At 35.5% G+C, this 14963-nt stretch overlaps 1 protein-coding gene across 1 annotated transcript; it reads left to right on the top strand.

Moving 5' to 3' along the window:
* Positions 1–531: 531 nt before the first annotated feature.
* On the top strand, positions 532–14952 carry sec23ip (SEC23 interacting protein). Its single transcript, XM_073833932.1, has 18 exons — positions 532–692; positions 2335–2846; positions 4672–4879; positions 5156–5349; positions 5443–5532; positions 5619–5739; positions 5891–5980; positions 6157–6298; positions 7986–8194; positions 8374–8471; positions 8635–8802; positions 8892–8987; positions 9086–9259; positions 9378–9533; positions 10471–10573; positions 13636–13821; positions 13920–14082; positions 14487–14952. The coding sequence occupies exons 1-18, from the start codon at positions 560–562 to the stop codon at positions 14566–14568; spliced, it is 2925 nt and encodes a 974-aa protein (XP_073690033.1). The 5' UTR covers positions 532–559; the 3' UTR covers positions 14569–14952.
* The last annotated feature ends 11 nt before the right edge of the window (positions 14953–14963 follow it).

The raw sequence follows: 14963 nt of genomic DNA, 5'->3' as shown, positions 1-14963 counted from the left end.
AAACGATGAAAAAAACTCTTTTACAAACAACAATATAAATATATTATTATGTTATAATAAAATAATATGTTAATAATAAAATATTAATAAAACGTTATTTGTGTTCAAGTATCAAAATGATTGATGATTTTTAAGAGTTTCCATAGAATGTCTAAAGTTTGACATTTATTGAACTATTCAAGTAAGAAGTACATGTTTGTACATATTTGAAGTTAAAACTGATTAGCGCTTGAAAGTGAGCGTGTTTTTGTGTGAGCCTAAGTGTTTTATTTTCTAGCATCACAGCTGTTTTAAAAGAAAAACGAAAGAAATAACACTATCGATGTTGCGTTCCATTGATTACTTTTGACTTTGTTCGTCAACGCGACGCAAATCTGTATATCATACACTAGGCGTCAGCACTGATTACCGTATGAATCGTCCAGACTATCAATGAAGTGAGAATCTGTGAAAATCCAGAGCTGCCCTTTAGCTCTACTGTGACGAACCAGGAAGTGTTGTGAAAAAGCTCTGCCTGTTTCCGACTGGAGGACAAGCTACGTGTAATATTTGATTGAAAATGGCTGATAGAAAAGCCAATAACATCCCCAGCAGCAGCGCAAATCTGCTGTTTTCAGCGGCTCCGGAGTTCAACTTCAGCCTGCCGTTCATACCTGTCAGTCAAGCCACCGGACCGGCGGTTTTATCCGGAGGTGAGCTTAGAAAGGCTTCAAATGAGCTGCTTTAGTGGCTAGTGATGTTAGCTTTCCTCTATTTTGAGCTCAAAGGTCTTTGCTCTTTATGATAATTAGCTAATGTTTTCTGTAAGATTATTTTAGTCTGATATTCAGTAAACGTAAACGTATATTTTTTTTGTGTTGTCAAATATTTTATGAATTTCGTATTGATTTTAATTGCTTGAATAGTAAAGGGGAACTGTTGACGTTACAGTTTTATTTATATACGTGGCAAAATATGTCCTCAGGTAGCATTTACGGTGTGAAATTAATCAGAGATGACTACTCAAAAGTGTAATTTTTCTCAAATAATTATGAGATTATAATATCACTCACTATCTCCAAAACCACCTGTCATCAGTCCGTAATTTAATTTAAATTACATAACATATTGTAGAAACACAGAAATGCCATGTCTGTAAAGAAACATTACTGCTCTTTCCTGAGAAAAGAAAGGTTTATTTAAAAAATGCCCTAAGCCGTAGCAAAACAGCATCCTCTTTGTAAAAGCTGTCCGATATTTATGAAGACATTTATACAAACAAGAAAATGTCAAAGCCAGTGTTTATGTTGAAGCTCATACACTACCAGTTTCTGAACAGTAAGGTTTTTCTTATGCTCAACAAGCCTGCGTTTATTCGATCCAAAGTACAAAAATATTTTTGCTATTTAAAATAACTGCTTTCTATTTGAAAAAATGTAATTTTAAAATGTAATTTATTCCTGTGATTTCAAAGCTGAATTTTTAGCATAATTACTTCATTCACATGATCCTTCAGAAATCATTCTAATATTCTGATTTGCTGCTAAAAAATATTTATTATTATTATTATTATTACTACGTTGAAAACAGCCGAGTAGATTTTTTCAGATTTCTTTGATAAATGGAAAGTTCAGAAGAACAGCATTTATCTGAAATAGAAATCTTTTGTAACAGTATAATTGTCTTTATCATCACTTTTGATCAATTAAAAGCATCCTTGCCAAATAAAAGTATTAATTTCTATTAAAAAAATTGACTGACACCAAGCTTTTGAATGGTGTAGTATAATGTTACAAAAGGTTTTTATTTCAGATAAATGCTGATCTTTGGATCTTTCTGTTTATCAAAGATAATGCTAATAGTAAAAAATGTTTCTTGAGCAGAAAATCAGCATATCAGAAGGATTTCTGAAGGATCACGTGACACTGATAACTGGAGATGCTGAAAATATTGCTTTGATCTCAGGAATAAATTATATTTTAAAATATATGTACACAGAAAACAGTTATTTTAAATAGTAAAACCATTTTAGAATATTACTGCTTTAGCTGTATTTTGGATCAAATATATGCATGCTTGGTGAGCTAAAGAGACATTAAAAATCTTACTGTTTAAAAACTTGACTGGTAGTATATCTGAATTTTTCTTTTTTAATTTGAGGGTATCTACTATTGTAGGATGATTAATTACATCTAGGGCAGGATTACAGCTTTATTGCACTCTTATTTATTTATTTTCATTTTTATAAAAAAAATCTTGCTTGGATGCTTAAAAGTGTATTTATACCATCTGTCTTATATTCTGAAGAAACAAGTATATTCAAGACTAATTTTCTTTATGTCATCCTCTGTAAAGATGATGCCAGTGAAGTTGGAGAAGAAGACAGTTTTCTTGGTCAGACATCATCAGCAGCTCCTCAAGCCTCTACGTTCAATTATTTTTCCAACACTAGTAACAGCAGCGACCCGTTTGCATCTATAGGGCAGCAGCCATGCCCGCCTCCAGCCGCCACTGTCATTCCATCAACAACAGGCCCATCGCCTGCATCCATTGCAGCTAGCCTGCCTTTAAACCCACCAATATCTCACATGAACCCCGTTCAGCAGTATGGCAGTGTTACTAATCAAACCCCTATGAGTACATATACTCATCCACCTAATGCACCGACTCCTCCTCCTCCGACCCAGATCTCCCAGCATTCCTATAATCCATACCGTCACACAGCTACCAGTAGCAAAGCTAATCCGTACCTCATGGCTCCTGAATTACAGCAGCAGCCCCCCACCCAAACACCTCAGCATCTCAACCCCTATTCTCAGGCCACACCTGCTCCCTCATTCCAGACTCCACCCACAGCGTTCACCAAGGTTGGTCATGTAATGTCATATTTGTCTTTTAACCCATCTATCGTTCTATCTATTGTTCTATTGTTCTATCATTCAGTCCATCATTCTAATGTTCTATCTATTCATCTATCTATCATTCTATCAATCGTTCTATATTCATCTTTCGTTTTATCTGTCATCTTTCGTTCTATCTATACATCTGTCGATCTATCTATCTATCTATCTATCTATCTATCTATCTATCTATCTATCTATCTATCTATCTATCTATCTATCTATCTATCTATCTATCTATCTGTCTGTCTATCTGTCTGTCGTTCTATCGTTCTATCTATCGTTCTATTGTTCTATCCATCATCTATCCATCTATCATTCAATCCATCATTTTAATTTTCTATCTATTCATCTATCTATCATTCTATCAATCGTTCTATATTCATCTTTCGTTTTATCTGTCATCTTTCGTTCTATCTATACATCTGTCGTTCTATCTATCTATCTATCTATCTATCTATCTATCTATCTATCTATCTATCTATCTATCTATCTATCTATCTATCTATCTATCTGTCATTCTATCTATCTGTCTGTCGTTCTATCGTTCTATCTATCGTTCTATTGTTCTATCCATCATCTATCCATCTATCATTCAATCCATCATTTTAATTTTCTATCTATTCATCTATCTATCATTCTATCAATCGTTCTATATTCATCTTTCGTTCTATCTATACATCTGTCGTTCTATGTATCATTCTATCGTTCTAGTTATCATTCTATCTATCATTCTGTATACATCTGTCATTCTATGTATCGTTCTATCATTCTATCTATTGTTGTATCTATTGTTTTATCGTTCTGTCATTCTAATGTTCTTTCCATCTATCAGTCTATGGGTCTATCTATCATTCTATCTGTCGTTCTATCTATTGTTCTATCTATCTATCATTCTATCATTCTGTATTGTTGTATTTATTGTCATTCTGTCATTCTAACATTCTATCTATCCATCTGTCTATCAGTCTGTCGGTCTGTCTATCATTCTATCATTCTGTCTATTGTTGTATCTATTGTTTTATCATTTGGCAATCTAACGTTCTGTCTATCCATCTATCAGTCTGTCGTTCTGTCTATTATTCTATCTATTGTTCTGTCAATCTATCTATCCATCTTTCATTCTGTCTGTCCATCTATCGTTCTGTCTATCTATTGTTCTATCATTCTATCTATCATTGTATCTTTTCTTCTATCATTCTATCTATCCATATCTCGTTCTATCCATTCATCTATCATTCTATGTATCTGTCCATCCATCCGTCTGTCATTCTAGCATTTGTTGTTCTTTTATTATTTTTTTGTTCATTTCATTTATTTATTTTAAGATTTATGTATATCTTTAACAATTTTTAAGTTAGTGATTTTAGTACTTCAACTTATTTATTTTTACTAAAACATTTCAATTGTTTTTTTAAGTGTAATTTTTTTATTTATTTTTTATTTTAGCCCTATTTCTTTTACCGAAAATGCTTTTTTAAATAACGTCAATAAAATGTTGTGATAACTACGTTAATTTATTAAACATGTCAAATTTATTTATTTATTTTTGTATTTTACTAGTTTTAGTTTGGAACATTTTATTTGCTTTGTTTTTTAGTCAAAATAGAATTTAATTTTAATATTGGCCATTTGTCGGCTAGAATTGTAATACTGGTGCAAGCCTATATAAAATATATAATAAACAATGTCAGTTTAAGTTTAAGCTGTGTCTCTAAGTCTTTTTAAGCATGTTTTAGAAAGCTATTTTTAAAAATGTACTTTGTCCTTATAAAGTCTTGCTATTTTTCAGCCTCCCCCAACACAGATTCCACCACCCCCTACAACGGCCAGCATGACTGGACCATTAGTCCCTGCCAACTCAATGGTGCCATATGCATACAATGTTTATGAACCTGTTCAACCTCACTGGTTCTACTGCAAACAAGTGGAGTCAAAGATGGTCTGGCTTCCCTTTAGTATCCTGGATTCCATTCAGTTGGAAGAAATATTCAACTCTGGTAAGACAGGAACTGTTTTCATCAAACACACTTACATTGGCAGAATAATTGTACAAGGCTCTGCCAGTAATTTTGTATTCGTTTTCTGGCTTTTGACATATAAAGCCTGCTGTTTACTTCTACGGTAACTTAAGTTGAGCAATGTGAGGCTAAATGGAACCGCCTCTGTCACTGTAACTTAATTTGTTTGAGATTAACTGGATTGTGTTTTTGCATGTATGCCAAGAGCATGTGGCCACTCTTAGACTATTTCACAACTGAAATCTGTTGCTTCAGTTCAGCCAGATCCAGAGAATGTGATTGTGTGTACGGATGGAGGACGCTATGACGTGCAGCTGTATGACCGCACACGCACTTCCGTGTACTGGGAGGAAGAGCCCACGGAAGTCCGCCGCTGTACCTGGTTCTACAAAGGAGATGCAGACAGTCGCTTCATCCCCTATTCAGAAGAATTCAGTGAGAAGCTGGAGGTTTGTGCTCCCGTATAAATTTTTCTCATCAGTGTTCATAACATTGCCTATCGGAATGTAAGTTTAACTGCTCAAAATTATGATGTTAAACAGGCAGAATATAAGAAAGCTGTTACCACTAATCAGTGGCATCGCCGACTGGAATTCCCTTCTGGTGAGACCATTGTAATGCACAATCCAAAGGTACATTTTCAGATGTTTGTAGTAAGAATAGACTCTAGATAGTAAACACTGTTTTTATGGTATAAATCTGCTTGGGTTGTCTCCAGGTGATTGTGCAGTTTCAGCCATCTGCCATGCCTGATGAGTGGGGCACAACTCAAGATGGTCAGACCCGACCTCGGGTTGTCAAGAGGGGTGTGGACGATGATCATGATGAAGTTCCTGATGGTGAATGCATCTTTTTGAACTCTTGTTTTCTGACATTATCCTGTCAAACTGAGAGATTTGCTCTACTGTTTCTCAAAATTATTCAGTATTATTTAAAGGAGAATGCATAACATGCCAGAATCACTGAAGACCATTGTGTTTTTCTCCCCAGGTGAGATGCCTCAGGTGGATCATCTGGTGTTTATGGTGCATGGCATAGGCCCTGTCTGTGACCTGAGGTTCAGGAGCATGGTGGAGTGTGGTATGTTACACTAGTTTAGATTCCAGATGAATACAAAATAGAAAATTTCAGTTCAAAGGCAGTTATAAAATCATTATTTAGGCCAGTTGTTTTAGTAGAAACAAATCGTACAGCTTCTGTGTGAATCCTTAGACAAAATGTATTGCGCTTCAATCAGACTGTGTTTGTTTTCACAGTGGATGATTTCCGCAGTGTGTCCTTGAAGTTGCTGCAAAGTCATTTCAAGAAGTCCCGTGATGATCATGTGATTAGTCGTGTGGAGTTTCTGCCTGTGCACTGGCACACAGCTCTGCACGGTGATGCTACAGGGGTTGACAGGTAGAGACACAACGTTCAGCCGCATTCAAGAGAGGCTTCACATTAGTGCTGTATATGAGGCATAAAATTAGTTTTTCCAATTTAGCTTTTGCTGTTTCTTTTGTACTGAGCCTTCAGCCTCCAATATGTTATTTAAATATACATTTAACATGTGACCTTGGACCACAAAACCAATCTTTTTGACAAAAGTCATTAGAATATCAAGTAAAGATCATGTTCCATGATAATATTTTGTATATTTCTATATAATGAAACTTTTTTTTTTTTTTATTAGTGATTGATCATTGCTAAGAACGTTTTTGGACAACTTTAAAGGTGATTTACTCAGTATTTATATTTTTTTTTTGCACCTCAGATTCCTGATTTTCAAAATAGTTGTTTCTCGGCCATATTGTCCTATCCAAACAAACCATACGTCAATAGAAAGCTTAATTAATTAGCTTTCAGATGATGTATAAATCTCAATTTCAAAAAAATTGACCCTTATGTTTGGTTTTGTGATCTAGGGTACATATACGTATACATACACATGTATATTTAAAAGTTTGTGATCATTTTTTTGTTTTTAAGAAATTAATACTTTTATTCATCAGAGATCCTTCTAATCTAGTCTACTTCTAATCTGTTCTAATCTATCGGTTATATCTTGAAAAAATACAAGTTTTCCCAAAAATATTAAGCACCACAACCATTTTAAACATGTTTGTTGAGGAGCAGCATATTAGAATGAGTTCTCATGATCATGTGACACTGACTAAAATAAATGGAGTAAATATAGACTGGAGTTAATGAAAAAGCTTTGCCATAATGATGATAAATTAAATTTCATAAATTTCACAAGTATATTATAGTACATATTTTACTGTATTTTTAATCAAATAAATGCTTTGTTGAGCTTAAGAGACTTCTTTCAAAAATGTAAAAAAAAAAAAATCATGTCCACCCCAAACTTTTGAATGGATGTATAATTATTAAATACATTACCTTGTATTAAATGTACTTACTAAAAATAATTCAAATTTGTTGGTCCAAAAATTTAGGAACGCTTTCTTAAAGTGACACAAAAATTTAAATTCTGTCATTAATTACTCATCCTCATGTCGTTCCAAACCAGTAAGACCTTTGTTCATCTTTGGAAAACAAATTAAGGTATTTTTCATGAAATCCAAAAAGTTTCTGACCCTGAAGAGACAGCAATGTAATTGCCACGTTCAAGAGCCAGAAAGGTGGTGCATCTTTGTGCATAAAGTACTCTTGTAGCTTCATAAAATTAGTTGAACCTGATGGACTATTTTATTAATGTCCTTGTTACCTTTCTGGGTCTTAAATGTGGTAGTTGTGTTGCTGTCTATGCAGGGCAGAAAGTTCTTGGATTTAATCACAAAAATCTTAATTTGTGTTCTAAAGATGGACAAAGGTCTTACAAGTTTGGAACGACATGAGGGTGAGTAATTCATGACAGAATTGTCTTTTTTTTTTTTGGGTAAACTATCCCTTTAAGAAAAAATATGTTGTAAAACATAAAATATAACGTTATAAATAAATTATAAATATAATATAATGTTGTAAAACATAAAATCTCCATACTGTTCTCCCTAAATTCATGTTGTCTGTATTATCATAAACATCTTTTGTTTAGTTTTTTTAAAAAGAAAAAATAATGTCTTTTATGTTTTTAATCATGTAGGAGGATAAAGAAGATTACTCTGCCCAGCACAGGACGTTTGCGTCACTTCACTAATGAAACCCTCTTAGATGTTCTCTTCTACAACAGTCCAACCTACTGCCAGACCATTATGGACACCGTGGCTTTTGAGATCAACCGCTTACATGTGCTGTTCATGCAAAGAAACCCAGACTTTAAAGGCAAAGTGTCTGTAGCTGGACACAGCTTGGGTGAGAAATCTTTGCTTTCACATGCTTAAACTCTTAATTTTGGTCTTAAATGATAAACCTTGAACTAAAGTTATGTGCTATTAGGTATCTATAAAAGCATACTGAAAAAACACGGAACTGAACTATAATTGATTTTTTATTACAATTTTCTTTTAATTCATTATTTCTCTAATCTGTAGGCTCTTTGATACTTTTTGATTTGCTGTCCAATCAGAAGACTGGCTCTCCTTCATCAGGTCCATTGACCAATGGAAATGCACCACCTAATGTGAAACAGGTATCAGTATGTACTGATTGAAGATCATAAAATGCTCCACATTATTAATATAGTATATTAAAACATCACATGTTCTGTTTTAGGGCATCCCTGGAACAAACAACCTTTATCTGTGGGTCCTTAAGATGACTTATAATTAAAATGATGTGTTTAATTGCTGTAGGTTAGTCCGGTTGTCCAGGCCAATGAAGTGCCTGCTGTAGCGGCTGCTGAGGAAGAGTCTAAGGAGGAAGAAGAGGAGATTGGCAACCTGTCATCAGTTCTGGAGATGTTGGGGTTGTCTGATTATCTGAGCACATTTGAAACTGAGAAAATTGATGTTGAATCTCTGGTAAGAGTTTTTAAATTAATTTTTTACATCTTATTTGATAAAAACAGAATTAGCAACTCATCGATTGTCAACATCCATCTCTGTTGCAGTTGATGTGCACAATAGATGATCTGAAGGAAATGGGTATTCCTCTGGGGCCACGCAAAAAACTTGCCAAGTTTGTAAAAGAGAAGTCTGCAAAACAGGCACGTTTTCTATTGTCTTTGCATTGCATCTGGTAGTGTTTGCACTTTTTGTTTGTCCAGTTTCATGTGATACTAGAAACACATTTGTTTCTTGGCAGGCGGCCCGAAAGGCTGTGAAAGAGAAGACTGTAGAAAAAGAGGAACCGAAAGAGATCCAGCCTCCCGTTCAGACAGAGCCCACACCAGATCCTGTTGTCAGCAAACTGCCAGTGGGACAGACCATGTCCTCAATCCATGTGGATTACAACTATTTTGAAATAGGCACTGGACAGGTAAGACTTCCCAGATTGGTCTATAAATCAAGATGATTAAATTAACGTATTTTTGTCAGATTTTGATTCTGGGTTTGAAATGTGAACATGCTCTGCAATCTTGGATGTTCTCCTCCAGGTATCAGTGGTATATCATGCTCTGGACTTTGAACCAGTGAATTTCTTTGCACTCGGCTCTCCCATCGGGATGTTTCTGACAGTACGTGGAGTGGAGAAAATCGAAGAGTCTTACCAGTTTCCCACCTGCAAAGGGTTCTTCAATATCTACCATCCAGTGAGTGGAGTCTTAGCTTGTCTACTGCTTCAACAGCATCTGGTCTTTTGGAAACCAAATTTCCCTATAATTTACTCACCCCCATGTTATCCAACATGTTTGTTTTTTTTGGAAAACATTCCAGGATTTTTCAATGTAATGGGTTGAAGGTCCAAACTGCAGCTTCAAAAAGCTCTACACAATCCCTGCTGAGGAATAAATGTCTTATCCAGCGAAACGTTCAGCCACTTTCTAAAAAAATATAAAAAATTGTATACTTTTTAACGACAAATGCTTACATCAGCCCAACCTCACGCGTTACATAGTCACGTTGGAAAGGTCACATTTGACATAGGTGGAAGTACCGACCCAGAGTTTACAAAGCAAACCTGCAAAGAAAGTCAAACACCCTTTACAAGAAAGGTAAAACAACAATGTTGAGCGATTTTGAAGTTTGAGGAAAAAATGCAGTTTTTCACCCTACCCTACCTTTTAGAACCAAAGTATACGATAAATAACTAACTGTGCGTGAACACATAATCTGTGAAGTTGCGGACATGCATCGCAGAGCTAGTCCAAGGTGAGCATTTGTGGTTAAAAAGTATATAAATTGTAGTTTTTTTTTTGTTTTTTTTAAGAAAATGACAGATCTCTTTGCTAGATAAGACCCTTATTCCTCAGCTGGGAGCGTGAAGAGATCTTTGAAGCTGCATTGAAACTGTAGTTTGGACATTCAACCAGTTGGCCACCACTGAAGTCCAGTATATAGAGAAAAATCCTGGAATATTTTCCTCAAAAACCTTCATTCTTTTTGACTGAAGAAAGAAAGACATGAACATCTTGGATGACACAGGGGTGAGTAAATTATCATGAATTCTTTATTCCGGAAGTGAACTAATCCTTTAATATTGTCACTGTTTGCTATGTAGCTAATGCATTAATGTTATTGTGCACTCAGCTGGATCCAGTTGCATACAGAATTGAACCAATGATCTTACCAGACATTGAACTGGAGCCAGTTTTGGTCCCTCATCATAAAGGAAGAAAGAGACTTCATCTTGGTTTGTATTAGAAAATTTTTCTGTGAATATTCAAAAAAATTATATTTTAAATAAATAATTTAATAAAAAATAAATAAGAATAATAGGAATTTAAATAATGGGTATCATAATAGCTATAATAGAAATAATATATATTATTATTTCAGTTATTTAAAAAAATATTGTTTAAGTGATTTATAAAAAATAATTTAAGTAATTATTTATATTTTTTAAATGAAATAAATAATAGGGCTGCCCCCTAATAGTCGCCTAACCGTTAGTCAGTGAGAAGAGGCTTGGTCGACCAAAAGTTTATTAGTTGCAAAAAAAAAAAAAAAACCTCCACAGGATGTGGCAAAGTCACACAGTCTGTGACGGACAGATCATTAACGGCTGGGGCCGGTTGCATAAACATAGCCATTATCTTAAGACTGTGTCTAAGAATAAGCCTGACCAACTAAAGTCAGTGGGGAAAGACTGTTGCATAAAATAAGTACATGGTTGTCTCTAGTAAGACAGTCTAATTTGCACTGCATTGTGGGAAAAGTAAGACGCTGAACAGCTTAAATAAAATGGCCGACAGTGGGCGCTCATTGCAGTTTTCCTTTGCTGAAAATATTTGCATATTGGAGGAATACAATGCTGCAAAATCGATTTTAATGAACAAATTTAGCGATTACAAACAATGAAAAAACACAAGGCTTGGTCCAAATAACGGATAAAGTTAATAGTATAAATCCTAAAAGTCTACGCTGTTTAAAAATCTGTCACAGCTGACAGTTGGTTTCCATGGCAACATAGATTGTAAGGAAAAGTTAGCCATGGGGTAATCAGTCTAACTTTTTGGTCTTAAATTAGACCAGTCTAAGATTTTATGCAACTGGCTTACAAAGTAAAGACCCGTCTTAAAGAAAAAAATTAGATGACTAACTTGTAAGACCAGTCTTAAACAGTTTTATGCAACCGGCCCCTATGTGGTAATACAGTACATCAGGCAGGACATCCAAACACTCACCTATCATTCATCGACCTCAAATACGGCTTTTCATCTGAAAGATGTATGTAGTAGCAACTTTACATGGCCGCTCAATCTAAAGTTAACCTAGAAAACGTGTGCGGATCGTGTGGAAGCTGAATAGTAGATCGCTTGCCTTACTGCATGACAAATGGAGGTGCCGGTGCGGTCACTTGCTCATAAAATACTCCATTTTTTGGTCATACAGATAAAAGTAATACATCTTTCGAATTTGTAAAGACACTTGTTTATTTGTGTGCACTCACAATAACAACAAAACGTTGCGCTTTTGTAAAATAATTAAAGCAAACAGGATGCGCTTTCTGCAAAACTTAGAAACTCTGTGTATAACGTTACTTGCTATACAGATATGAAAATATAGGGAGAGAGCGAAATGTGTACTTTTAAATGTCCCATATTGTCAAAATCGAAATTTCCTGGCTTTTTTCATGATAACTGAGGTCTAGGGGTTATGTAACTAACAAAACAGTCAGTCCACAGCAAACTGCACACAGCCTGAATAAAGTAGCCGTTCCTTTTCACGAGCCCCTGTAACTTCCATAAAAATATGACGTCCGATCTACTCAGTCACCGCCTTCAGTCACCACCCAGAGCAGCAACCACCGTCCCACCCTCCTTTTTTGAAACCTCGACAACTTTGCGTCCATGCCATTGCTAAGCAACAACAACACGAAAAGAAGTGAAGAAAACCCTGTTCAGTCGATAGATGTCAAGCTACATCATTACACAGACTTCCGAACAACGTTAATATAAGAGACCAGTGGCACGTCAACTTCAGCCTCTTTCACACAGCCATTCCGGAAAATACACGGATTTGTTCCGGCGGAATTGCTTAATTAGGTTCATTCACAGTTGTTTTCCGGAATCTGTGGGTGCTTTACACACAACCCGTAAAGACGTGACATTTGGATGTGAGATGTAATGCCACGCGTACATTTCACTAAACTGAAACTAACCTGATTTTCAGCGCTGATAGTGAGGGGCTCCCTGATCGCTGCTTCATTCCACTTTGCACGTATTTTTTCGTCGTGAAGAGTCGCAGGGTAAAGTTCATCATCACTACAACACTGCCTTAATGGCATTTGGTTCTGGCTTTTGTTCACACAGCGCTCGTTCCCGTAATTTTCCGGAATCAGCGCGCATTGTGAAAGGGGCTTTACTAAAGCAACAGTTACGTATCTTACTGCATTCAGTGTTTGAAAAAGAAAAAAAAAACATTAATGATCATTCTGAAATATCCTGTTGAGTATCACCAAGCCACAGCAGGCTAGGTTCTGGGCTAGGCTACAGCATGCATGACCATAGTTACTTGTGGCTGGCTTGGATGTGCGTCACTCAGAAAACAACAGGCCAATCAGAAGAGAGGCTCATGAATATTAATTAGATGAGCCAAAATCGACCTGTTCTTGACAGAGCTCCTAAAAAAGGAGCTGTAAAAATATATTGAGATGGATTTTAGCACTTATACCGGTCCGCAGATATATATTCTTAAGGACATCAACAACTAAAGTAAACCTCCAGAAATGTGTACAATATGGGACCTTTAAATGAATCTATTATAATAGAAAACAAGTATTCTTAGATTATGTAATCCATATGAAACTGCAATGCATAGAGACACATCACTACTGCAGAGATGACGAGTCGGTGTCGCTGACTTCATCTATTAAGTCAAAAACAAAGAAACTAGTTGGTCAATTAATTATTAAAATATTAATGCAGTCTCCTTGCTGTTTTTCTCACACGGTTATAATTATTATATCTGCCAGTTGCCATTGAGCGCTTATTAGGCTATGTAGGCAATTAAAGGCTCTATATTATGATTTATATGGTTTATCAATAAACATGCGACTAATAGTCAACTAATGCCTAAAATGAGCAACCACTAGTCACCAGAAGAATCTTTAGTTAATAAATAGTAAGTTATCCAGGCACAATTGTCTAGGAAAAAGACTTGTTGGTAAAGCAAAACACTGTTCAAAAACAATCATTTTAAATATGGATATAAAGCAATATTGTAATTCTAACTAAATGTTCTTTTGTCCAGAATTAAAAGAGAGTTTATCCAGGATGGGCTCTGACATAAAGCAAGGCTTCATCAGCTCTCTGAAGACTGCTTGGCAGACTCTGAATGAGTTTGCCCGCGCTCACACCTCGTCCGCTCAACTGCATGAGCAGCTCGCCATGGTCGCCAGTCAAATCAAAGCAGAAGAGGAAAAGCAGCAAGGGGAAGGTAAGCAAACCACAGTGAAAATCCTCTTACCCTCTTTCATTTCATCACTTCACTGTGCACACTTCAGCTCAAACTCGGATCTCATTGTTTGTTTGCAGATGAGAAGATGGTTGAGAGTCCTGAGCCTCAGAAGGAAGAAGAGTCACAAGTAAAAGTGGGCATGCTGAATGGAGGCAATCGCATTGACTACGTTCTACAAGAGAAACCCATTGAAAGCTTCAACGAATATCTGTTTGCACTCCAAAGTCATCTGTGTTACTGGTACGTGATCATCCATGGACCACAAAACCAGTCATAAGTAGCACGGGTATATTTGTAGCAATAGCCAACAATAAATTGTATGGGTCAAAATGATCGATTTTTCTTTTATGCCAAAAAATCATTAGGATATTAAGTAAAGATCATGTTCCATGAAGATATTTTGTAAATTTCCTACCGAAAATATATCAAAACTTAATTTTTGTTTAGTAATATGTATTGCTAACAACTTCGTTTGGACAACGGTTTTTAAATGGTTGTATCTCTGCCAAATATTGTCCTATCCAGTTTATCAGATTAAAATGGACCGTTATAACTAGTTTTGTGGTTCAGGGTCACATATCATTATGTAATTGCATTATCGTCATTCTGTGTTTTACAAACAAACTCTTTGTCTCTTTCCTCAGGGAATCTGAAGATACAGCTCTGCTTCTCCTCAAAGAAATTTACAAGACCATGAACATACACCCGGATCACTCAGTGCATTGATGTAACGGCTCATTAAATCTCCTCAGAAGTCATCAGAAATCACATTACTTTGAAGAATATTATAAGCATTTTTCAACTCTTCAACCGGGACTGTCCTTATTTTATTTTCTATTCTTGTAGTCTATATAAAAAAGTGAATACACTTGTATTATTCCATGTGTCTTAAATTAAGAAATTAAAGTCAACTAGTGGATTTCAATACCACCACAAGGGTTTAAAATGCCATTTTATAGCCTAAATTATAGAGCTGTGAATGTTTGAGTGCAATTGCAAATGGAATCAAATGGTATTAACAGAAACTTTATCTAGAGTTAATGAAGAAATAACTATGCTGTGTAAAAAATACAACCATCAAGTCATAATAAACTGAACTATTAGTAGCTATTTTGTTGCTT

The sequence above is a fragment of the Garra rufa genome, chromosome 2, assembly GCF_049309525.1.
Source record: "Garra rufa chromosome 2, GarRuf1.0, whole genome shotgun sequence".
Lineage (NCBI taxonomy): Eukaryota > Metazoa > Chordata > Actinopteri > Cypriniformes > Cyprinidae > Garra > Garra rufa.
The sequence above is the reverse complement of the archived record's forward strand: the minus strand, read 5'-3'. Positions and strand labels throughout refer to the sequence as shown.

Coding starts and splice junctions, on each gene's coding strand:
- sec23ip (XM_073833932.1), top strand. CDS start 560: ATGGCTGATAGAAAAGCCAATAACATCCCCAGCAGCAGCGCAAATCTG. Junction 5,740..5,890: donor TCATGATGAAGTTCCTGATG/GTGAATGCATCT, acceptor TTTTCTCCCCAG/GTGAGATGCCTCAGGTGGAT. Junction 8,803..8,891: donor AAATTGATGTTGAATCTCTG/GTAAGAGTTTTT, acceptor TCTCTGTTGCAG/TTGATGTGCACAATAGATGA.